The sequence below is a fragment of the Amia ocellicauda genome, chromosome 15 (assembly GCF_036373705.1).
Source record: "Amia ocellicauda isolate fAmiCal2 chromosome 15, fAmiCal2.hap1, whole genome shotgun sequence".
NCBI classification, from domain to species: Eukaryota; Metazoa; Chordata; class Actinopteri; order Amiiformes; family Amiidae; genus Amia; species Amia ocellicauda.
The window spans coordinates 11,492,271-11,518,707 of record NC_089864.1 but is presented as its reverse complement, the minus strand read 5'-3'; the positions used below and the strand labels follow the sequence as shown (position 1 = coordinate 11,518,707).

General features: G+C 39.2%; 1 protein-coding gene across 1 annotated transcript; it reads left to right on the top strand.

Annotated features, from left to right (window-relative positions):
* Positions 1–8,030: 8,030 nt before the first annotated feature.
* On the top strand, positions 8,031–18,707 carry LOC136772004 (sodium-coupled neutral amino acid symporter 1). Its single transcript, XM_066724641.1, has 16 exons — positions 8,031–8,316; positions 8,807–8,970; positions 9,434–9,509; positions 10,217–10,332; positions 12,096–12,169; positions 12,751–12,843; positions 13,665–13,746; positions 14,043–14,125; positions 14,811–14,869; positions 14,966–15,073; positions 15,544–15,623; positions 15,969–16,069; positions 16,277–16,395; positions 16,616–16,757; positions 16,852–16,943; positions 17,332–18,707. Exons 2-16 carry the CDS (start codon positions 8,876–8,878, stop codon positions 17,437–17,439), a joined length of 1,428 nt encoding a protein of 475 aa, XP_066580738.1. The 5' UTR covers positions 8,031–8,316; positions 8,807–8,875; the 3' UTR covers positions 17,440–18,707.
* Positions 18,708–26,437: the final 7,730 nt, after the last annotated feature.

Below are 26,437 nucleotides of genomic sequence, written 5' to 3'. Positions count from 1 at the left end.
TTTTCAAGAGCCAAGTGACACTCTGCCAGATCTCTGCAATGACATCCTGGCCGATGCTGTCCTGTCTCAGGTGGCGCAGGACCTGCAAAAGGGCGGAGAGAGCTCCCAGGACCGTCTGCCTGCCAGCTAGATCGTTATCCTTCAGGCCCGAGGAGAGGATCGCCAGCAGCTCCTGGCAGTGTTCTTCCACCTGGACAGACACCCAGAGCGACCCTTAAGCACAGAAACTCCCAAAGCGGTGATGTTTGAATTGAAACATGCATTTCTCTCATGACTGTTAATCACTGATTCAGCACAAGTATCCGTGTAGTTTCAGATGAACACACTGTCCTTACCTGGGCGGCCGTGGCTCTCCCCAGGCCCTGGAACAGCAGCACTCTCACAGGCACAGAGGGGTCCTGGACTCTGTGCTTCAGGCTCTTCAGCAGCACGTCCCTGAGATTCCGCTTCAAGCAGCCCTTCAGCTTGAAGACAGGACAGCGGGGCACCGTGAGGCCAACACTCCAGCACAGCCAAGTACCCACCTCAGAGAAGAAGGCCGTCGCCGCCACTCTGTGCTGCTCTCGGTCAGCGCTGAGGTAAGGGACGAGGACCTCCACAATGCCAGGCAGCAGCGGGCCACAGTGCTGAGCCATGGCCCTGGAGAACGAAGGGACGGCCAGTGAGGAGACAATAAATAATGCACTACCCACTTCAGACACCTGATCTGTACCTGCCCAGGAGACCGACACCCTCATTGTGGGTCTCGGGGCTCTGCAGCTTCACCCAGGCCAGGTCCCGATCCATCTGGTCAATCACCGTCCCCAGCTGGGCCTGGGGCAGCAGGGCCTGCATGACCAGTACAGTGACTCTGAGGGGAGAGGAGAGGACACTGCTAGGCCCAGGACTGGTACAGCTTCAGTAGAGCACTGCTAAACACCCTCTTCCCCCCAGTGCTGCTCTGCTCATCCAGGGACCCCCGCTCACCTGCAAACACTCTGGCTGGGAGTGTCGGCCTCCTGAGCAGACAGCGGGATCTCCTCACTGCGGCCCATCTGGAGAAGAACGGCTGCAAAGAGCTGAGGAAAGACCTTCTGAAAGGCCCCCGCTGCCCCTGGGACGGTCAACAGCTCCCGCAAAGCACAGGTCACCTGACACCGGGGAGGAAAGCACAGGGTCACACTCACCATGAGAGAAGGCGCCCTATTAAAAACTATAATGTTCCTCAACTGCAGGTCTCCCAGGGAATCAATCCAGCAGGATATAAAGGTCTCTCTCTATCCATAGCTGCTGCTGCAGACCTGGGCTGTATGGGTTTAACTTATAATAAGAATAATATAATACTAGCTCAGGCTGAGTTCTGTCTCTGGGGACTCACAGCCAAGGTCATGAATGCAGCGGACACCCAGTCCTCAGCCGGGTCCCTAGCCAGTAAGACGCTCAGCTTCCCCATGAGGAACACCTGCAGCCTGCGGGACAGTTTCTCCTCACCCCCAAAGGCCCTCCACAGGTTACACCAGGAGCTGGGGAAGACAGAGCCACAGTGAGACACACCAACCAATCAGTATCAAGTCATTGACAAAGACAGCTCCCCTGTGTCAGGCTCACCTGTCCAGAGGCAGGGCCCAGCTCAGCAGCATCTTGGCCACCTGCACTGGGTGCTGGGTGGCCAGACTAACAGGCAACCTCAGCTGGCCGTCACTCAGGAGAGGCAGGCAGGGCAGCAGGGCATCCATGATCTCAGGGACCTGGAGGACAGAGGAGATAGGCCGTCAATCTGCACACGAAACTGCCATCCACCACAGTGAGATTAAATAAAGCAGGCTGTGTTCGCCTCTTTTGAAGAACCCCAATATCATGAAATACAGAACAAAATGGGTCTTATCTTTCTCCTACAAAAATTAAATCTATATTCTTAAAGCATAATACACAAAATACAGTGGAAAACTAAGCTTACATTGCTGTCAGTCTGATGAGAGTCAGATGCACAGACTGGCTGTTGCTGCCCGACCCTTCCCTGCAGTCTGGCCCCGTGGCCCTTACCTGCTCTCTCAGCTCGAATGCTCTGTGCCCCAAAATAAGGCAGAAGATGGAGCAAGAGCGCTGGGAGAAGGAGCGCTGGGAATCCTGAAACTCACGTTCACTGGGGTCCCACAACATAAAGAAATCGGCTGCGCCTGTAATGAGATCCGGTCATGTGAAAACAAGCTGACGTGGCAGCAGGTATCGATGACGCTAATATAACCGTATTGCATTTGCGTTGGTAGACGTCACCATGGTTTGTGACAATGATAACAGGAGGTCAACCAGCACTGAGAGCACTGTAGTGCAACGGATCAGGGCGCGCGGTGAGAGGACGGTACCTGCAGTGCTGAGGAGGTGTGTGAGCATCAGCAGGGAAGCGGCTCTGCTCGGCTCGCTGCTGCTCTTCAGCTTAGAAATGACAAAGTCGCCCACCTTCCATGGGAAGGCGTTGGCTGTTGAAAAAGAAGTGAGGTCACTCGACAGGCCATTGGATCAGCACCAGGCCAGCACCAGCATCAGCAAACAACGCTGATGTCAATCACAGCTAGAGCCTGACCGATGAGAGAGTAACACCCCTGAAAGCCTGCACTGCATGAGAAGGAAACCAGTGCTGGTGAATGAAAGAAGCGAGACGTACCGAGCAGCGTGACGGAGCACAAGACCTTGCTGTGCTCGTGTCCAGCCAGCCGGCTTTCCGGACGGGTGCTGATCTGAAGGAGAAAGACAGTGTCAGTTTGTACAGTGGCCTTGTGTCGGTGTGTCTCAGCAGCTCCGCAGAGCAGGACCTACCTCCTGGTGCAGGACGGCCAGCAAGTCGTGGACGAAGGGGTTGAGCAAAGTGTGGCCCAACTCCAAGGTCGCCTCCAAAATCTGGTACATGTTCTAAAATGAAAGATAAACATCCTCTAATATATATGACTCTTTCACAGACTCCAATCAGCACGACTCATGGGCTACACAATATACGTTTTGGAATCCCGTGATGAGCTTTTAACATGAATTCTAAAACAATGTATCATACTAAAAACTCTCTGTGAGATTAAAACCCAAACAACCCAAACCCTTAATCCTAAACCTGTCTGACATCTATCCCACACCTGTTATCCTAGTCGGCAGAAAAAGCACTACCTGGCCGAGGGCGTCAGTGTGGGTTCCGTCTTTGTACAGTGTCAACGCTGCTGAGATCAGCCTGGGCACATTCGCCTGGAGAGCTTTAGGGGGCAGCAGGGGGGTCATGGCAGCCAAGGCATTCAGTACCGGCTCCCGCAGCTTCAGCACAGAGACAGGTTAGTGTGGGGAATGTCAAGAGGGCAAAAGTGCAATTACAGAAGTAACAACTCAGAACAAGTCTTACTAGATGACTCTCTCAGGCACCCCACAGAACAAGCAGGCAGAGGATCACTGGGCCATAAAGCCTGACTCGTGACCCGACATTTCCCGGCGGACCGTACCTCCGGCTCAGGCCAGAACTTAAAAATGGTTCTTAAGGCAGACTCCACGATGGCAGCAAAGTCCTCCCTCCTCACTGTGAGGTCAGGGCTCTCTCCAGAGCAAGCAGAAAACTCCTCGATACTCCTGATGAATTTACTGAGCACTGGGAGATGACAAACAGAGGCAGGGATCATTCTCCATTACACACACACGAGTCACGGCTCAGCTCCATTGAACTCAACATTAAACAAAAATAGAAACATCCTCGCCTTGGGGATATCAGTCATTACAGGAATCAGCTGCAAACCTCATTCTCCTAACCTGAGCAGAACGCCATGTGTGCCTCAAACTCGTTGGCCAACATCAGGGTAGACTTCACATAGTCAAGAATAGCCCTGAGGCGGTGCACCATACCAGACACTGCAAACACAGAACACAGGCAGTTAAGGCTACTTATCAGTCCACTCACAGTGTACAGATGCTTTGCAAGGATAGGGTGACAGATCCCACGACAACTGGAGCCCTCAAATCTCCACTATGAGAAACCACCTTCTACAAAGCACAGTAGCTTCAGAAATCTAAGGAGTTGGCAGACTTACCAATGGCTCGGGTTAAAGAGGCCAGCATATTCAGCCACACAGGGTCTGCTCCCACATCTCCCCGGAACACAAACTCCATGTGCTCCGTCACCTCCCCCGGAAACCTGCTTCCCACAGACACCAGGATATCGCTGGCTGCCTGCTGGATGTCCGGAGGCACTTTCTGGGTCAGGGGAAGACAAGAGGAGGCGGGTTAGTTTGAGAAGGCTTTCTGGGGAGAGCAGTGTTTCTGGCAAACCTCTAAGTGAGAATAACTATTATACAAAAATCCATGAAGGTCTTTGTCTAACGTACATGTTTCATAGTGCTTGAAAGGAGGAAGTGGCTCACCGCATGCCTGCCCATCTTTGTGAGAGCCACAGAGATGGTTTCCTTGGCTGTGGAGAAGCTGATGGCCTCAATCTGGCTTCTCAGTACCTTCTCCATGGCCTGCAGGATGGAGAGCTGATGATGATCAGCCACCTGACCAGAGCAATACAGGAGAATGACTTAAAACGTGTAAAAACTCATCAAGATGTGACAATAAAAATAAAAAGAACGGGCATGATAGCAAAGTGTCTCAAGTCTCACATCGGGGTACATCTGAAGGTAGCTGAGGCAGCACCAACAAACACCATCTGGCTGTATGATGTGGGAGAGACCCACTATCTTCTCCTGGATGAGCTCTTTTGACAGCTGCTCGGCAGTGTCAAGGGCCTCCAGGAGACCAAACAACTTTTCTGAGGAGAAAATACAAACACAAATCACAGTCAAAACAGTTATGATCAAGTCCAGCACATCCTTATAGAACAACAGCAACAGGTGAGAACAGCATTACATTCACATTCCCCACTCAGCCAGGCCTTAAAACTACATGTTAACAACAGAGCCACACTTTTGGAACAGTCCCATCTTCCCACAATGCACTCCTGTCCAGGTACCATTACTCCCAAAAGACAGGTTGGCAATGCACACAGATTTCAATTAATCAATGTGACACTTGGGGTCTCCTCTCAAGGAACACCAGATGGAAAATCTAATATTCTGCTCTATTATTATTATAATATTCTGTCTGTAATTGCTCTGTAGGATACTGGGCGAACTTTCAGATAAAATTAAATATCAGATATTTATCTCCAGTCTGAAAATGTTATTCTTATTTATTTATTTCTACTATAGTCAGTGAATAGTACTCAAAACAGATACTCACCTGTGGACTCAAACATATCCATCTTGCATAAGTATTCAAACTAAAATAGAACAGAGGAATTCTGGGTTTCATTTGATTTGATTTGATTGATTGTATTATGTTGTGTGTATATAAATTATAAAGTTTAATTTAAAAGCAAAAAATACAGCAATTAAAAAAAAACAATACCGTAATTCAAAGTGATTTACTTTATTCAAATACGAATCCCCATCTTCAAAGACATTTTCCATTGCAAGGGACGATATGAAGGCATCAATCACGCAAGCGCAATCACAATAGGTAGCTACTACAATATAGCACACGTTTTCTGTTGACGTGATTTGTTATGTAGTCCTACTGTACAATTGTTTATCTAAAATACATATGATTATTACTGTATAAGTAATAGCAGTATCACTATGATTATGAATACGAATAAGCATTATCCATACAACAATAGTTTCAAACCAACAGCCAGGGGACGACTGGCCAAAGTCAGGTTTGTCCCTAATATGCAAAACTGAAAGGAAAGCCTCAGAACCAAATGCTTACATTATATATAATTAGATTTGGTTTTATATTAACATTTCATCCTCAAAGAAAGGGGACTGTACATTTTCAGGCCGGGAAATGATACTCCCGGCTGTTTTCGACGGTTACTGTGCATAAATAACGTTGGCATTGTCACGGGGACGTTTTTCTAGAAGTGTCTTAAATGTAAATATGGATTTTATTTATTGTCTTTCGAGTTTTTTCCACAACAAATACCAACCATAAATCATCCCACGTCAACACTAATTGACATATACACATACCTACATCACCTGGGTCCCGCTCCTCGCAGCTAGCGAAGGTGTTCAGTAATGCGCATGCGCATGCCGACACTTGCTCACTGTATTGCGAGGCTCTTCTTCTAGCTTTGAACAGATCAGTAATTGAGGCTATTCGTGAGGCTTCAGAGGGGGGATCCACATTGTCACAGTCATATTAAATCACAGACTGTGTTCACATGTATTTTACCAGTCATGTTGACTAGGATTTTGATATCTAGGTAATTCAATTTGACTGTGCTGCTATCCAGCGATCATCTATGAAGACAAAAGGCAGTTCTGTGATTATATCTGTAATCTCACCCTTCTGACTCACCTTCCATCCCCCAGTCTTGGTTTGTTTCAATTTTGTATAAAATAGGATGGGTTTTTTTTTAACCAAAAGTGTATTGCTATTATAAATAACAAAGCAGGCACTATGACGATATGGGGGAGGGGATTTATCAGTGCTTCCCTGCTTATAGTTGCACTGAATATACATTTTTCATTCAATCAACTGAAATATATTCTGGCATTTAATTTGATGAAGTGCCAGTTACCCACTGTAGACAGATGGCTTCACTTGTCCTATTATGCACACTCAATTTACTGGGGAAATGAAGCAGGTTGTCCACTTACAATTATATGATAAAGGGGGGAAATGCTATCAGGGTAGACACAAGTGCAATCCAGTGTAAACAGCCAAACTGAGACATGAACTGCAAATATTAACATCACAGAAGGCATATGACTGGAATTTAGAGAAAAGAGAACCAGACTGCGGACAGAGACTCCAGGGCTTTCATATGAACCTTATCACCATCTCAGCTATAACATAACTGCAGGGTGACAATATCTTTGCTGCAGTGATGGTGATGATAAAATACTTTGTATACAGGAACAACAGAACTGTGTCTGTAAATGCAATATCACTTTTATCACTGCAATTATAAACTGAAGAATGCATTATATGTTTAAAGCATTTTTGAAATCATTCAATTAGCTTACAATTCCAGCTTATTCTAATTGTCAATTTTACTCAGCCAAAATGTTCCCATGTTAGCTATGACATAGTCCAGACTCAAACCTGCAACCTGTGAATAGTGCACAATATATCCCTCATCAAACAAGAATATATGTATATGCTTTGACAGCATGACTCAGCTCCCAGCCTTTTATACAAATTAATTCTGTCTAATTCCTTCCCCTCCAATCTAATGTTAGGCAAGAAGTATGCAGATCTCATGTTGGGCTTTTTAAGAAGATACTAATATTAAGTCCAGGTCACTACGGGAACATGATTGTTTTAATCAGCTTCAGCCCTCTTTTCACAAATGTGACTGGCTTATATATCATATGGCTTATGTGCACTTTTCCAAGAAACATTAAATACAATTGATCCCTTATCTACAAATCCATTTAGACGTTTTAAGATTCTCTGTTCTAGTTTGACGTCGTCATATTTGAAGGCTCAGTTTTGCATGATAGGCGTAGTGGTACTTTATTGCAAAATGAGGATCCAGTGACCTACAGCAATCACAAAATTGGAGGCCAGTGTCAGTGATGTATTCACATCATCCAGGAAGTGGATTTGAGGGGAAACTGCTGAGAGAGGGACAGCCGGCCAGCACTGCATATAATACAAAAAATGTGCCTTTTCACCACCATATCCTGGTTGATCTGTCCTCTCCCGACACTGTTACAGTATGTGTATGCATATGGATATGAGGAAATACAGTTATTATTATATAAACACACACATGTACACACACACACACACACACACACACATTTTGAGATACTGAAATACATACATACATTTTGAGAAAGGTCAGTCTGCTACTGAAGTAAAACAACACATAATTAAAACAACTAAGAAATAGCATCTGACAAACCTCTAGTATAATGAATCTAGACTACACTCATATTAAGGTTTATATCTACTATGGTGACACTTCCTTATTAGTAACTCATTATTAATACAGTAGGGTTTCTCCTCCCAGTTTCTGATGCAATTTGAGCACTCGTGTACACACAGCAAAACGCTTCTGCTCTGGAAGGGAACCATTCGTTAATAGATATAGATATATATATATATATATTATTGTTATTTATGTATTTATTTTTTTCATGTGATATTGCGTCAATTTGGATTTGGATTTGTTTAGATTTAAAACCATCTCCCACAAACACACACATTTCTTTCAGGCTCTTCAGATCTTCAACAAGACAAACAGTTTTTTACACAAGAAGATCAGCCAGCCACCACATTTTAGAGCAGGTCTGGTTCATTTTGGCCGAGTAGGTAAGTTCTGCCAATTTTAAATATGAAGAATTGCACAATCGCTTTATTTATACACTGGTTACAAATAGCTACATCGTGTTCACTCTGAGAGATACTAGCTACATTGTTTCGAATGAAAACATGTCAACTTGTACTATATTATCAATATCATGTGTTTGTGCTTAACTAAGTTGTATTTGTACAAGTGTTTAGATATTTGTAAATGTTGTAAGGTATGGTGGGGGGTGGGGGATTTCCTGTATGAACGCGCCATGTGCTTTGTACATTAATTTCATTTTTAAATCAGTATTATACACACACCCCAAATTGGCGCGTAGAATCAATAGACTTAGTGGACTTCTTTATATTTTGATATTAGTACTAATATTAGACTGTATTGTACGCGCTTTGTTTCCCCCCATCCGACACTCCCTATTTTTTGTGTGCAATGATGTAGTAGTTTGTGTTTTTGTACGTTTGCTTACTTCTCTTTCTCTCTCTTTTCATGCAGAGCAAGTGCACGATTTCCAAGTTGAAGTATCAACTGTTACTTTTTCCAGTACAAATAAATTCATATAAAATGAGAAATGGAGTGGTTTACTCGGCAGAGTTGCAGAGCTTTGATAATGCAGACGAAGATGATCTGGAGGACAGCCAGAAAAGTGCACTTGAAATGTATGTACTGATGAATGACCCCAGTCCTGTTTTCATTGTCCAGATACAAGAGTGACAGCAAAGTTCAGTGTCACTCGCCTGATCTGGACCACAACAGAGATGTTCTGTTTTGGCACACAAATATGTCTGCTTCCTCTAGATTACATGTGAGCAGCTGTCAAATGTTACAACACACAGATGTTTCCTCCATGAAACAAACATGCATTATATAAATACTAGTTTGCAAGTAGCCAACTCTTAGCTTGTGAAAATGTGTGGAATTGCTTTTCTTTGTGTTAGGGTATACCATGTGTGTTGAGATTGCACATGTATGAAGAAGCACATGGGCCATTGCACATGGGCTTCTTGTGGACTTCATCTATATACATGAGCTTCATTGTGATGGACTGTTAAACTTTCTAAATGAACATCAAGTTTCACTTTTCAAAATAATCATTTAATGTTGTATGCTTTGTTTTTTCAGGGACTTAGAGGAGGAGGAGGAAGTGTTTGAGAGTCAAGCAACCCTTACAAAATTGCACTCGAAGCACACGAAGTATGTAAGTATCACAGTTGAATCAGACAAATAAGATGGAATAAGATCCTGGATTTTAATCTTTGGTATTTTTTAGAGCCATGGATTTAATTAGGGAATAGCACAATTTATTAAACAAAATATGTGGCATTTATGTATTATCCTTGAATAATATGCTACTCATTCTAATGTAAGTCCGGAGTCAATTGCTTTCTAATGTTTTAAGCTGCTTTAAAATGTCATGTTAACTGCAGCAGGAATCATAATTGGTTCTCCCAAGATTTCAGCTTTCAAGATCCAGTTTATCCACAAGAAACAGTGCAAAGTAGAATGGGATCGTTATTTAGAATGTTTGTTTTAAGTTTTGCATTTCCATTTTCCAATACGATAAAATAATATAGACATCTGGTTTTAAGATTCAGTGTTTTATTCATTTTTTTTTTTACTTGTGTACCTTCAGCATGTGACATTAACTCCCTGGCAACCAACTTTTGGCCAATCAGAAATCAGGACATTTCGGATAACAGGTGGCTGTGAAATTAAGTGAAATTAGGAAGATCAAGAATTTGGTTAAAATGAAACCGTTTGGATATACTTAAAAGTACACTAGAGATTATAGAATCGCTTCTTGAACTGAGAAAATGAAGGTGTCTTAGAATTACGATTAATTGAAATAATTTATTATGTACTAAAACCTGTTGTGAGAACTGATTGGGTTTTTTTTCTGTCTAGGATGATGGAAGGACTTCATTCTCGATGTCTGTCTTTAACCTCAGCAATGCAATTATGGGCAGCGGGATCCTGGGTCTTTCCTATGCCCTGTCTAACACTGGATTAGTCTTGTTTCCGTACGTATGAAAATCTTTACATTAGCTTTAGGTCTTTTGAGGGTAGTATGTTATTTTGTATTGAATCTGCATCTAAGTTATTGTTTAATTGGTTTTCTTTTATGTGAAAGAATTGTGTCTTTTGTAATATGCAGCATTTTAATGTGTAGTAGGCTAATATATAGAAGACCACAAGCAAGAATGCAGAAAGCTCTATTAAGCTTAACATGTTGTTTGAGAAATACATCTAAAATCCGCCAGTAATAGCAGTATAAATATAAAGTTTGCCAGCAGTAATTTTGCCTCATAGTACAGTAGTACCTTTACCTTAATAAAAGCAAAAGGGAGATCATATAGTTTTCCTGTATTACTGTGTGCTCAGCTTTATGTTCTTTAATTTAGTCTTTCATTATAAATCATTATTTGTTGTGTCTAAAATCATCACTGGCTTGTTACAACTGGAAGAGCACTATGCACATGTTATTGACAACTCATATGTAAATGACACATGTCTTGCAAGGATTCTAAAAACGTACTGCCAATATATTTGTATGGGTTGTATCCTGAGTTCTTGTCAACAAGCATAGTGGATATGTGAGTTCACAATTGTTTTACAAGCCACCATTAATCTCTGAATTTTTTTTTCAAGCTTTTTCTTCTTACAATGTTAGGGCATGACATAGATAATATAAACACAGTTTTGCAGTGTTCATGTCACCTAAGATAAACAACATCTAAGCAGCATTTTCTTCCAGTTGGTTTCTCATCTAGGTCTGCTTATGCTACTAAATAAATGTTCTGTTCATTATAAATATTACACACTCAGTTTTCTATATTATGTACATAAGATTTGCTTAACAGAGAAGTCTATATATTTTAGATTAAGTCTCTGTTAGATAAAGTAGTGCTATTTGTTTTCCTGATATATGGTTCTTGTATTTCGGCAAAGGTTTGTACTTGGCATGATAATTAACCAGAAGGAAATGAAAAGTTAATTTGGTGGTAGTGTAGAAAGGAAGTAACTAAATCTTTCAGATCATGGTTTATGCTCTTTAATATGAAGCATTGCCAGAGAATAAATTATAAATAATACATCTGTTTGTTACTTAATTAATTTAAAATTACAATATGCTTCAATGAAAAAATCACAGTTTGGTCAAATATAGGGCCTTTGAATCATGTAAAAGGAATATCTTTTTAGGGTTAAATAAACATAGAGGAATTGAGACTTTGTTAATTCCAATACTATTATTTTCTAACATGGCCTTGGCTGCTTTATCGTCATTGTAAATACACTAATCCCTCGATATATGAAATTTCAGTTTTAAGAGACACAGAAATTAATACCCGTTATTCCTTTAAACAAGCGTATTTTCACTCTTACACAAAGGGAGCTCAGCTCTCAAAGTGGCCGATCGCATTGCGTCTGTGTAAGACGTACAATACGTCACAAATTACACTATAACACCTGTCCAGACACAACTTGTTCGTCGAGTGTTGTTAGTTTTGGATTAGGACATTGTTCGTCAATTAAAAGATTTGTGGTCAGCTGTTGTAACGAATTACGCTCATATAACAAGGGATAACTATTACATTTCACTATTTTGAAACTTTAAATGACTGTGACTTAATTAAGTAGAGAATTGTGGCTAATTTTCTTGAATTACTTATTTTGTTATCAGCACTGACTAAATTTAAAAACTTGAAAGCATATGCATATTAACCTATGATAAATTCCTTAACTGTATCATAAACATAATCTAAACTTTATTTTTTCCACACAGGCTTATGTTACTGTCAGTTACACTCTTGTCACTGTATTCCATTAACCTGCTGCTGAGATGTTCTAAAAAAGAAGGTATGTCTGATAGTCTCATCTTCTTTTCATTGAATCCTGATGAACGTAATCTAAAACATGTACTACATTAGAGATTGCAGATGGGTTTGTCTTGGAAAAGCATACATTTGTTAATCTGCAAGGGAACCCTTTTTTATCATATTATTTGTTGTCAGACAACAGCTGGTACATTATGTAAATATAATGCTAATACAGGTTTAAAAATTATTTAAAAAATAACTAAAAATGCTCCATAAATGTTAAGAGGCAAAATGAAAAGTGTGAAATGCCGTGTCTAGCCTGCCGAAACGTGTAGTTGACCGTGAGAACAGTAATAAATCAAATACATTTTCTTAAGGATAGAAGTTACAAAATACTATATGTTTGGTTCCTTCAGTTTGGCAGCAGTAAGTAAAATATCCTGTGAAAAATGTCAAATTTTCCATCAAATTGCTGCCTATGTTAATCTATGTTAATGCATACAAGATTATAACCACATGAGATATTATAGCCACTATGGCCACTTTATCAAGAGATTGGAATATGATCACAAAACGTGGAGAGGTTTTAGAAAAAAATAAAATGTTTGTCTTTCTTCTAAGATTGTATGGTTTATGAGGACCTGGGATTTAAAGCATTTGGGATGCCTGGAAAGCTTGCAGTATTTGGATCAACATTTTTGCAGAACATCGGAGGTGAGATACTGCTGTATTAGATGTTATCTGAAAGTGGAGCCACTTTTACAGTTTCTACAGTCTCATATAAAACAGGCATTGGGCTCCTCTAGTAAAAAATCACCGCCAGCCTATAGATCACAGGTCTGAGTCCAGGTTATTCCCAGCTTGGTGAGCCAATCCCTACCGGAGTCATAGGGACAGAAACCTCAAAGGATGAGGTTGAAACTTGACATGAAGTTAACACTGTGGTGAAGCCCCTTGTCTTTTTACACAAACTGACGTGCTCACACTAAATTCCACTGCTGTGTGCAGTTGGTTGGTTCTCTGCTTTCATAAAGACCATTAAGAGTCATAAGGTGAATTCCAAGTTGTGTTGGATGATGGCATCATCCAAGATTCAAAATAATGATAGTGTTCTCAGTCAGGGCATTGTTTTTGCTGTAACAGTATTAGTAGAATTACATTTCAATGCTAGAGCTAAAAGTCACCGGCTAAAAGTCACACTAAACCTGTTCATATTTGTTTATAAAATGTGCTGTTCAATTTAATCCAATATACAGTTTACCTGATATAGATCAATAAAGCTTGTGATCTTTAGGTGCAATTCTACTAGTGTATAATTGGAAAATAGTTTAAGGAATTAAAAATGTTTTCAAGACATTCTAGTTACATCCTATGTCAATATCTAACAAATTGCATGTATTTGATAAGGAAAATGCATTACATCTGTATCTGTATAGCTTCAGAACTGTATAATATTACTTTCCATCAATGATTTAAACTTTGTGTAACAATTATTCAAATTTTCTAAACTAAAGCCAGTATTTTTTTCCACACAGCAATCCTATCTTACATGTTCATTGTGAAAAATGAATTCCCATTGGTCATCAAATATATGTCTGGCTTGGACGATGGTCACGAGTAAGTACGAATCCTCTGAACATGTTTAGATACTGCAGTATAAGAGATAGGCATTACAGATGCAGGGAAGGGCCATAGCATGCATATTAATTTAAATATATAAATATTTCCTTTCAATGGTTGCATGTTATAGAATATAAATCCATATTTACAAAGCAAAAAGAAGCTCCTTAAGATCATTGCTGTCTTTCAGGTCTTGAAATAAGGGTGGCAGTTAAACTTCGGTTATGTACACATTAGTCAGGGATTAAGTGCTTCAGTAATAATCTTTGTTTGTTTGTTTGTTTTCTGCTTAGGGCCTGGTATGTTGATGGAAATAATCTTATTGTTATTGTCACTATTGCTGTCATCCTACCACTGTGCCTTCTGAAGACCTTAGGTAAGTGTCTGTCTACACATCTATAGTATAGACTGAAGCATTCGATTTTGTTTTGCATCCCACTTTTTTAAGCATTATACTTTATAGATGACTTAAATATGACACATGCTATCTTTTTGTATTTTAAAAGAGGACTGTATAGCAACAAATGGTAAAATGCATTGGACTTAAATTGATGGAATTGTAGCATAATTACTATTGGATGTTACTCCATTATCATTCTATCACATAAGAACCTGACTGGATGAGAATTCAATTCTGTGATATCAGAATACAGTCCTTTGTGCAAAAAGGTCAATAGCTGAGAAATATTGTGTAATAAATGTCCAAACTATTGCAATGCTGAATCTGACTGACTCAACAAGCCTTCCAAAATCTCTGACCTGTATATACCAGTGTTTTCCTTCTCAAAACTGTAAGCAAATTACTGAATGTCTACATGTGTTCTGGGTGCACTGTGTCTTGTATGAATCCAGTCAGATCGCTTTCGAGTTGCGCAATACTCCTCAGATGGCTCAATGAATTTACAGGAACTCAGTACTAAGTGAGAACCAGTTTGCAAACAGGCTAAACAATTGAAGGGCTCATTTGGTAGGGAAAGACGTGTAGCCAAAGCTGAAAGGTGATGCTGACAGAGGATGTGTCAGCTTTTCAAAACACCACTAATGGCTTATTTTTGATGTAGGGTATCTTGGATACACTAGTGGATTCTCCTTAGGATGTATGGTGTTCTTTCTATTTGTGGTGAGTACATTTCATTGAATATGCTCCTATATATGTGAACATCTTTCTCTGAAGAACAATGATTACATACATACATATCTGTGTTTTCATTTTTAGGTTATCTTCAAGAAATTTACATTGCCTTGCCCTGGCATTGAGCTGAATGTCACTCTTGTGACCCATAACGAAACATGTGAAGAGTCATACATATCATTTAACAGCAAGGTATGGTATTTCTGTAAGAGCTTCAAGGGGGTTTGTGTGGAGCTAAACAAACTGGTGTAATGAAATTATATTTACATGCTTCTGAAACTTTATTTATTGGGTTACATGGTGTGATTGAACATCTCTATTGTGACAAAAGTCAGTTGCTGCACAGAAACTTGCTGGCATGTCTGACCTTTGACCTTACCAGTTAGAGGATTTGTCCAAGATGATGTTACATGTGAATGGTTAATGGTTTAATAGAGAAATTAAGTAAAATAAACTGATAAACCACATTCTAAAAGCTTTGAGATGCTGCAAAGTGAAAGACTTAAACAAATAGGTGAACTGCAGGTTTAGGCCATTATCTGAAGCCGACGTTTGTATTTGAACCTAGAGGAAGCAGAAGTTAACCTATAATATTAAAAATAGGAGAATGCAAGTTGACGTATGAGTTTGTTTTTAGAAATAATATTATTTTTTCTTTACAGACCATCTATGCTTTGCCAACCATTTTATTTGCCTATGTGTGTCACCCATCTGTTCTTCCCATCTACAGTGAACTTAAAGAGTAAGGTGTTTTATACTAATCAGTCAAGCTTGGTTTCCTCAGGATGTTTAAATAAAATGTATTAATATGTAATTACATGTAATCTAAAATGTGAACTGTGACATGTACTCTAATACTGTTATTTGACAGAAATGTTTCTCACTCATACGTAATTACATTTTAATTTGTTCATTGCCATCCTTTTCATAGCAGCTCAAACTTTGTGGTGCATCAGTTTTGTTTGACAGCATACAACAATGTACCGTATGAATGTGATGCATATTTACAGTCATCTCAGCATTGTACTACAGACACATTAACTGGTGACTAAATGACTCAATCACATTCTTTTTTTTCCCTCTTCAGTCGCTCAATAAAGAAAATGGAAGCTGTGTCCAAAGTCTCGTTTTTCTCCATGTTTGTGATGTACCTGCTGACAGCTGTGTTTGGCTACCTGACATTTTACAGTAAGTCCGGACATGCCTCTTGATTTATTCCTGTGGATGATACACATTATTTTGTTTATATTTCATCTTGATTTCAGGCACTGTCAAATAGTGTGATGCTCAGATAAATATTTGACTTAAACCAATTCACTAAAGTTAGAAAGATATGTTTGTGGGGTGGATGGGGTTGATGCCAACAGGCTTAAAATCCCACTTCTCTCCAAACAGGCTATGTGAACGATCAGCTGCTCCACACGTACTCCCGTCATGACGACATCCTCATCCTCATTGTGCGCCTGGCTGTTTTCACTGCAGTCATACTCACTGTACCAGTTCTGTTCTTTGTTGTAAGTATGATTATTTTGTTTGTATTCTTTTTAATATTGGCACAGGCCGAGTCGGCTCCCTTTGATGTGCTGACTCGCACAGCTGTGTTGTAACGCTGCCCTGAGGAAACCCAAATTGTCGGCCTAGTTTGTCCTACATCGTCAGAAGGAAGACCGTTGAGTTGCTCTTGGGGTTTGAGTCTTTTCTGGTGACTTTCTTTCATATGCTTTGTCCTGATAGGTGCGTTCCTCTGCTCTGGAGCTGATGAAGCAGAAACAGTTTAAGTGGAGCTTGCACATTGGGGTCACGTTTATTCTTTTGGCGTTATGTGTGCTTCTGGTCATCTTTATACCTTCAATCAAAGACATATTTGCTGTTATAGGTATGTCTATTGATTTTTTAATTAACTCTCTTGCATTACCCCTAACATAATTTGGTTCAAAAGCTAACAAAATATATTTATCTGATCCTTACAGGTGCAACATCGGCCAATATGCTGATCTTCATTCTGCCGGCAGCAATATATCTGAAACTTAATGATTCCCTGCCTTTTAAAAAGAGGATAATGGTATGTTTAGGAGTGATTTTGTGCATTTAAACCTATACAAAGAATCAAGATCTTAAAAATAAAGTTAGGTTGTAATTAAAGGAGAAATATGTTGTGCTTCTGCTTACAATTTTACACAATAACGGCGGTTTTCATCTGAAATCTAAAGTTTCTTTACTGCGTTCCTTATGTTGAGGGGAATGCAGCCTCAAAGACAGCTGAAGTCTCTTGTGTTTGTTTAATGATCTTAAAGAACAGTTTATTCTCCTTTATTATCACTAAGGAACTTTCGACAGCAGCTCATGCTAATTCTAGTATTGATTTGAATTTGTAAAAATATCTGTTTTCATGAAAAGAACAAGCTCAAGCACAAAATCCTTAAAAGCACATCTTTATTTCTCTTTTCCAGCCCATTCTTTTCTTGACAGCCGGAGTCATCAGCGCTCTTATCACCGTGCCGTTGGTGATCATCGACTGGGTTCACACAGTGCAGAACAACGAAACCACTGCGCACTGAAACTGATCCGCACGGCCAGATGACAAGAAAACATTCCTAAAGACTTGACAAATATATATTGTAATGCAGGCTATACATCAACAACCTCAACTTAACTCACCATTTCTCAAATACGGTTCTAAAGTACACTGAACTAAAATTAAATGAATAATATAATAATTTTATTTAACTGATCGGTGAGTATGGTAGTTTGAAAACACAGGAGGACGAACATACATACGATCGAGATACAACCTTAGTTTTCCTGCTGTTGTAGGCATGTCTTGTAAAATATGTTAACTTCCTAATGGAATGAAGAATAGTGCTTTTGATGGGTTTCATGCTTTCCCTCAATAGCCAGTTACCACAGATCTGAGGTCAGACAAGGCTACGGCATAGTAGAATCTACAGTTGCTATGGTCAGCTTTGACCAATTTAGATGCCTTGACATCTTGAACGTATGTATGTTCCTCGTTATAAGTTCTTTACTAGAATTATTTTAATGAGAAGGCAAACCTTCCCAATTGCTTGAACTTTCTAGAAATCGCATAATTCCTGTGTTTTGATTTGTTGTATGCGATTTTATTCTGTCCATGTAATTAAACGTGCACAATCTCAGTGAATGGTTTTAGCAAAACAATACATGCAGAAATGTATATATGTACAGTATGATATCACGTGATACATTTTAAGTTCTTAAGGTGCAGGCAAATCCATGTCTTTCCAATGCCAAATGGTTTTCACCTGTAGCCTTTTTTAAAATTCAGTTCTAGTAATCCATTGAAACTTTTAGGATTACAGATAATTTTTAGTTGTGGTAGCTATAGAAACTCAGGAATTTATCACTGCCGCCCTGCAAAGACACAGACTGCTGGTTTCTGAGCTGCAATTCCAAAATATCTCCTTACACTCAGAAATGTACCCAATCATATCATTACTTTGTTTTACAGCTTCCGCATTATGTGCCATTACTTCATGCATCTGCCAATTTATTAAGAAATATTGTTTTTGGTATTGGGGTTATTTATTGGTTTGTATTTTCCACATTTTCTTTATTGTTGCTGTTTTAAAAATAGTGTACTAATTGTATTCTATATAGGTGGGTGTTTGTGTATTTATCAGAAAGTCATGAATGTATTTTTTAAAGTAATATGTTTTATGATGTAATATTTGTAGTGTATTTGAGGAGATCTTCTTAAACAAGTGGGTAAAGTACACCGTTTTACCTGTATGGTCATTCAGTATGTATATATTTTTAATAAATAAAAAATTGCCTATGACTGAACTAATATTTTGTTAAATATTGAGTAAATGAAGAATCACATTACCCAGCACTGGCTTAACAAAGATTATTGAAATACAAATCTGTTCAGTTAGTATTTCATTGACACAGCCTGGTCATAGACATTTTAAAGGGTACCGTATATATCATAGTAGCTTTTCACATCTATTAATATCGCTATTGATGAAGTAGGTAAAAGCAAAGTAAATAATCTGAAGAGGTCTGGAGCTGAAAACGTGGAATTAAAATAATGTGTTCAGCAATACATGTGATATAGGGTCTTTATTATTCCAAACATTCTAAATAGATACCCTCACAGTTATGATACATTAGACTGTACGAAAAGTGAGGAATACTGTGACCACTGATGAAAACCCCAAACATCCTTCAGAAACTAACCCTTGAGTGAGGAATTTACAAGTTACCATGAGTCTGGTCAGGACAACAAGTAAAGACTGGGCAAAATAAAACAACCTTGGTAACCCAGAATGAAATGTAAAACATCATTGCTGGTCTTAAATATGTGATCAAAGTGGATGAGCTGTACCCATGTCTGAGATCAATCAATCAATCACTGTGGAATTTGGTATAGTGCCCTTCACAAGGTAGCCACAGAGCACTTCACAGATTCAAACAATATAAGGTGTAGAAAGGCATGGAAGAGAGAAAAACAAAAACTCCTATAAGACTGTTATAGGAGAAATTAAATCCCTAGGGGCCCACAGCTAGGCCTAATGGTTGCCACCACTCCAGGCAGTGTAACTTGGCAAACATCTGACATGATGCTGCTGTCTGTGATTTTCCCTCTGGTGGGAGCACTTAATATTTATTTAACTTCCAAAAGCACCAATATATTCTCAAATGGGATGATCCTAATAGTCTTAATCTGGTAATTCCTTGTTTTGCCTTTTGCACTATATCCCTTTCCTTTTTGGTGCGGGACACAAACGATGTGGTGACTCAACATGGGTACACGGTGTCCTGACGCGTCCTGGCAGTCACAGGTCTGTTGTTGTCAAAATGCCAGAAAGAAAAAGGGCAACAATACGGTCAAAATATAAACTACAATTGATGATCTCATCACGCCCTGCTGGCAACTAGTCAGCCACAGAAGTCAGTGTTGTGTGGCAGACAAGAGTAAGGGCGTCTGGCAAGAATGAGGTAATAAAAAGGATCTCCCTAATCCAGGCCGCGTTAGTACCAACCAGTCACTGAGCCAGAAGCTGAATGCAAGTAGGCTACAGAGTATAGCTTTTTTTGAAATGTAAAATACAATACTGAACAATATTTCATCTTGCATTAAATAGTTATACCTTCATTTAAAGGCTTAACTAGCTCATCTCTCATGGTGGTGTTGTTAAAAAAACAGTGCACAATCCTAAAGCACAATCAAATGGCTAAACCTTTTTTCGGATGAAAGATGAGACTAACAATGTGCCCTGCCATAAAAAAAGCTCTTTCAGATTCAGCACTTTGATCTTTGCCTAGTAAGTACATACACTGCTATTATGTTACATGACTGAATGGACTCAGAAACTCATCTGCATAGGCACGTTTATAAAAGCATACCAGACAAAATGATACAACGCTTCCAATTTCTTAAAGGAAAGTGCTATTATTTTTATTATTATTATTATTATTATTATTATTATTATTATTATTATTATACTGTGGATCTGACTGAATTCCTTCTGTAAACCATGTGTCATTAAAATTACAGTAATTCGTTATTAAAAGCACAAGGCAGGAAATCTTTAGGATTTAATGTTTGTGCCCCTGATAAAGATAAATACATATACATGGCTTACAGACTTGTCTATACATGTACACACCAGTCACAAGCAATATGAAGCCTGTTTCACTCAGCATGCGCTACCTTCAACAAAGACTGGAAAACTATTTTCCAGCCCCACCCCAAGGCAGAGCGAACCCGCTGACAGCTGACGCACACAGACTCAGCTGGTAGGCAGCTGTTATGGGGGGGTTTCTTGACAGTTTATAATGTCCCCTGGTGCAGTGAAGTGATTGTGAGTCATGGAGGTGCACAGGCAGAGTGCTCAGAGCACCATGTGACAGGAAAAGGAACTTCTGATGTCTGACTTTCACTTATTCTGTAGTTTTCACTCGTCAAATATTTATGGTGTCACAAGTCATGCTTTAGCCTATTGTTTCTCATCAGGGAGGTCTGCAACGCCACAGCAAATGTATTTTAACAGCAAGCATAAATGGCTTCCCATTCAAAGTCTTCCAGTTTTTTTTATGCATCTGTGTGTCATCTGTGTAAAAGTGACTCCTCAAAATGTCACCCAGCAGCAGTGCATACATGCTGGGCCTAGGATATAACCCTGGGGAACCCCAAACTGGACATCACTAGATCGTGAATTCGCTTTATGAAATTAAATGTATCCTGACAGGCCAACATATGACAAGCATTGCAACAATATTTCATGTTCAGTGGTGTCAAATGTGGCCAATAGATGCAACTTAACAAGAACTGAAAGCAAGCCAGTCGCTTGCTAAGTGAAGGTTATTACAGACACACCATGGACTGAATGTTCTCGAACAGAACATTTCTGGCAAGTAACTCATTTTTTCATTTTACTTTGCCAATAAAAGGAAGATGATAAATAAGTCAATAATTTTCTAAAACCTCGGGAGACGGAATGTGTTTGTTGACGGGGGTTTTACATTTGACATTGTTAGATTCAAAGATGCATTGTTTCTTGTTAAAGAGGCCTTCGCACTATCAGCTAAAATGGGTCAGATAACGGGCATACATTCTTTCAGGAGCAACATAATCCAGGGTGCCATATTAAATATAGTGGAGTGAAGTTTAGACACTATTGTCTGTAGCTCCTCTGTCGTGATCTCTCTTTAATAGTTTCAAGGGAGTGTTCAGTTTAAGTTGTGCATGTATTATATATCTGAAAAGAAAAGCAGAAAACCAGGAGACTGGCATGAAGGGTTGACTAAGGCCTTGTGATGAATACAGTGGACTTTGTTTTTCCTTTTGGTGATCAGTGTTGGAAAAAATTGGTCTTTTGCTGCTTTCAAACTCTATTTATAGTGTTTAAGACGGAGATTCCACATTTCGTTGTCAACAGGAGGATCAGTGTTGTTCCATCGCTGTTCTACTCTATGACCATCAAGTTTGAGATCTTAGATCCTCATTAAACCGTGGCACATGATGTTTATTGTTTACCATTGTAACATCTTGATTGTAAATTTGCCCTTTAAAGCCCTTCACACACTCAAAATAATAAATAAATCAGAAAGCTGAGATTTCACAATGCAGTTATTGGGAGTTACACACTTGTCCAGTACATCGTACCTTATTTCACCACATTGCCAATTTCATGGCTAGACTGAAAGTGAACTACACTGAGGGCAGGTGGAAATGACAGCTGACAACAGACAGGTGGAACTGATTTGGAGAATAAACAGCGTAATGAGTCTAAAGTAAGTGGTTCTTGTACTTATCATTCACCCAACCCCAGACATAAAGATGTACCAGCAAAACAGGTTTTTTGCAGGTGAGCTAGGAGCTGTGAAGCACAGAACATTCTCAAATGGTTAACTAAATGTTAGTAACAGGTTTTCACGATCTTTGCAATATTTTTGCAGTTTAAGCACTTCAGTACTTCTTTCTTTCTCTCAAAATGCCATTTGCAATCACAGGCTTTTGTTTATTTCCCTCAAAGTGCATTAATACACAATGCCTTATGCTATACTCATTACCAAGTTGGTAATTTGACTCAAATAACTGAGTTTAATAATTTGACTTACTGAGGCTGCTGTACATTGCAACAGCTGTGCCATATTTAGTTCCCAATGAAGTGTCTGCTGTCCATAGACCTGAAAAGCTCCTTAGCATGACTCATAATCTGGAGCAAAAAAAGAAATGAAAAGAAAATGTAGTTAAAGGATTAGTGACTTCAACCTGCATTGTAAAGATCTTGTAGGGCAGCTTGAGGTTTTGTTCTTTGCCAACTGGGATAGAGGTTGCTGGAGCACAGAGTTTAAGATTATGAGGCACATATAGTCAATGGCTTTGAAACCGAACATTAGTCTACTAGGAATTTCATCCCACCATCCCCCACTTCACACCTACCCCCTTCACTGCAAGAGCTTTCGAGCACAGAACTGTGGAGCCATGAGGAAGATTGAGCTCACTTCTGTTTGCACTACATTTAGTGAAAAGATAACATTAATACAACCACTTTCATGCAAATGGTCAGATAATTTTAGTTTTGAATGTCAACCATCACAGAATTGTATTGACCCAGCTATATCCTGATATTTGAAAGCCAGGAAACAATGTGCTGAAGTTCAGATCCATTACTCTCTAACAAATGATCCCAGCCATTCATCTTCCTCACCTGGATAGCATGAATAGACCACCAAAGCCACCAAAGCAGTATTTTAACTTTACTTGATATTTTATAGATCAATTAAACAATTTAGCATATCGAGACACCACCATTGTAATTACAGCACCATTACTGTTAAAAGTATTGCTATCAGAGTACAATAACTCTGAATTGAATTGTCTCTACTGTGAGCACAGACTTTTGAGAAATGTGAACTTGTTGTTTTATTGAACAGACAGCAAGAACAACACAGAATAATCTAAGGAGAAAATAATCCCCAAAACTAGAAACAAAACAAATTTATTTTCAGAACACATTTGAGAGAATAAGACACTAAAGATACCCAATGTACTACCAGTGGTCTGATTTGAATAGAAACAGTGTGCAATGAAATCACACATCCCAGTGCTGTATTGCTGTCTTTTTCACAGAACCTCCTGTCAAAGAGCCTTCAGTTCTGCGCAGTGGGTCGGTACAGGGGTCAACCGAGCACAGCAGCTGTGCGATAGGAGAGCAAATACTGTGTAATGTGAAGGGCATAAAAGCCCTTTAAGAGAGCAACACTGGAGTGGAGTACAGAGGGCTGTGCTATAATAGGCCATTGAGAAGCACAGTGGAGGATTCAATGCTACAATATGTGGTGCATGCAACGGCTAGTAAACCTTAAAACCATGATAAATATTTAATTCCATGTATATTTATATATTTTGCTTTCAGCCCAAATACAATCTCTCATAAAGTGATACATATCCAAACACAAAGATTACATTAAAATGGATAGGAATGAGTACATGCTGACCTTTTCCTAACAAGCTTTTATGCACAAAAGAAATGTTCCCTTTTTGTGTAATGCAAAAATATAGTTTGTTAATATGTTCATACAATCTGTGCAAAATGACACAAATGGAAGTCACTCTACATGTTGTGTGTGAACAGGAACAGATATTGTATGTGGCACCTGAGGAATGAAGCAAACATAAATATTCTATTGATAATGCATGTCGTTGTCCTAACAAATGTTATTGTTATAAATATGTACTTATTTAAGAAATAAACATTGTATTGGTTCACATGAACTTTATGTGTTTGATCCATTACTCAAACTCTCAGTCACGTTTTGTGTAGCCAAAGTTGTTTTAGTTAAAGCAATAGCACCATCTTGTGGCATAAGCATGAAGCTCAATAACTTATTAAATACAGTCTGCATTGTGTTTTCTACTTCTATATATAATAGGCAATAAGGATGTTGAAACAAACAAACATTGGAGGGCCCTAACAGCACTTTGAGAACAAAACACATTTGGATGAAAATAAACAAAATGAGTAAACACACATGCACCCATTTTTTGTTTAAATATCAACATCAGCCCTTATCGAACCACTGCTGGATGAAGGCCTCCTCAAGATGTTTCCACTTGCTTCTATCTACAGCTTCTCTTTTCCATGTTACGCCTGCAAAGCGCATGATTTCATCTTTCCATTTTTTATGAGTTCATATCCTAATTATTTTCTCATCTTAGTATCCATTCAACAGCTTCCTTTGTCCATCCTTGATCTGTTCTTCTTGAAGAGTGTCCGGCCCTTTGCCCCTTTAACATTTTCACTCTTTCAGTATTTTGGTTGGTTCTCGGATTCATCTTTTCTTGTTATTCTAAGCATACATCTTTCCATTGTCCTTTGTGTCGGCCAGTTTCTGTATCTTTCCTGCATTAAGTGACCAGATCTCTAACTCTTAAGTGAGCACTGGTAGTATGCATTGATCTAATGCACTCCATCCCATTTTTACTGTTGATTTCTTCCACATCTGCTCTGATTTGTTTTCCAAGGTAAACATAACCTTTGACTTCTTCGGGTATCCATTAATCTCCATACATTTTCTTAGATTGAACAAAGCTGTTAAACGTGACTTTGGTTTTACTCAGGTTAATTTTAAGTCCAGTTTTCTTGCTTGCATCTGAGACTGAGAATTGTAGCTGCAGGTTTTCAGGAGTTTGTGCAAATCGTAAGTTGTTCAAATAGCTCTGTTTCACCTGATTCCTTTTTCTGCCATGAAGACTTTTGAAGAGATTGCGTCTCCTTGACATACATCTTTACAAATCTTGATCTTGTCAATACATACGTTAATGGAAACCACAAAATGAAGAACACTGTGGGTCCAATTATATTTGACAAGAGGACATTTATTCTTACCCGAGTTGAAAAAAGTGGGAACATACAATCACAAATGTCACTAACATACAAGTTAAAGTTTAAAAGTATTTAGGCACAAAAATGTTTAGTTGACAGTAAATGCTGTAAATTAAACCGCACTTATTTATCAAAGTCTCCTATCAGAGTGTATTGAATATTGGCTCAACCTAGAAAAAACTGTACAATTGCCACTTGATTTGTATGGATTTCGCCTGCATAATTAAACAGGTGTGTGTCATTAGGAAGTGTTAAGGTCATGTAACCCAGTCATATTCTGCAAGCACAACAACATAAGAACATTGCGCTTCTCCAGTATTTTAACTGGAAACAGAGATACAAAAAATAAAAAGAAAGACAAAGAAAGGGATTGTCAATTAGAAGTATGTTTGGGAAGGATATCTGAAATAAAAATGTGTAGCTGATGAAATGATAAGAGATCTAAAAGCTTTTATAACATTTTCCTGCCTGTGAAGGACACGATCCTGTTTAATATCCACGGGGCCTGTAATATATTTCAGCTCGGCATTACTTATTCAGGTACAAATGTGTGCCTGCAGTTTCCTTACCTGATCACATTGTTCTGCCCTTAGGTTATGCAACACTTTTTCGAAATTCAGAAAATTACATGTTGTGTAGGTATTTATTCCTTCCTTCCTTCCTAAACTCAATTTTCCAGAGTTGAAGAAAACAGGTTGCAGTATATTTCCGTAAATCTAATTTAACATACTCCTAACAGAAATAAATGCCTGTAATATATTTGTTAAGAAGCTTGGTAGTTAGTTGCTTTCATAGGCTGCTTGACATGACACACAGCTGTTGTCTAGGGGTTTTCTTTCAATTTCTATGAAAAATGTCTAGAGAGTAATTGTAATTTCCCTATCAACATAAATCAAACATACAAACTTGGGGTGATGAGGACCTATAACCTATAACATATATAGGTGCAGATGGCCCACCCCTCAGCTGCTAAATTTGCATTAAGAAATAAGTCTTAGACCATATTCTTATAACATGTATTATCTCAATGTTGTTTTGGCACGATTATTGGTTCATTATCGCAAGTGTAATGCGCAATCTGGCCACACCGTGTCGCTGTGACTATTACTGCACACCCCAAAAAGACTCAATGTCCCAGCGTGCCCTTCTTCCCGGTGCTGACGAACCCATCCGCCGGGAC

Coding starts and splice junctions, on each gene's coding strand:
- LOC136772004 (XM_066724641.1), top strand. CDS start 8,876: ATGAGAAATGGAGTGGTTTACTCGGCAGAGTTGCAGAGCTTTGATAAT. Junction 14,126..14,810: donor GTGCCTTCTGAAGACCTTAG/GTAAGTGTCTGT, acceptor TTTTTGATGTAG/GGTATCTTGGATACACTAGT. Junction 16,070..16,276: donor TGGCTACCTGACATTTTACA/GTAAGTCCGGAC, acceptor CTCTCCAAACAG/GCTATGTGAACGATCAGCTG.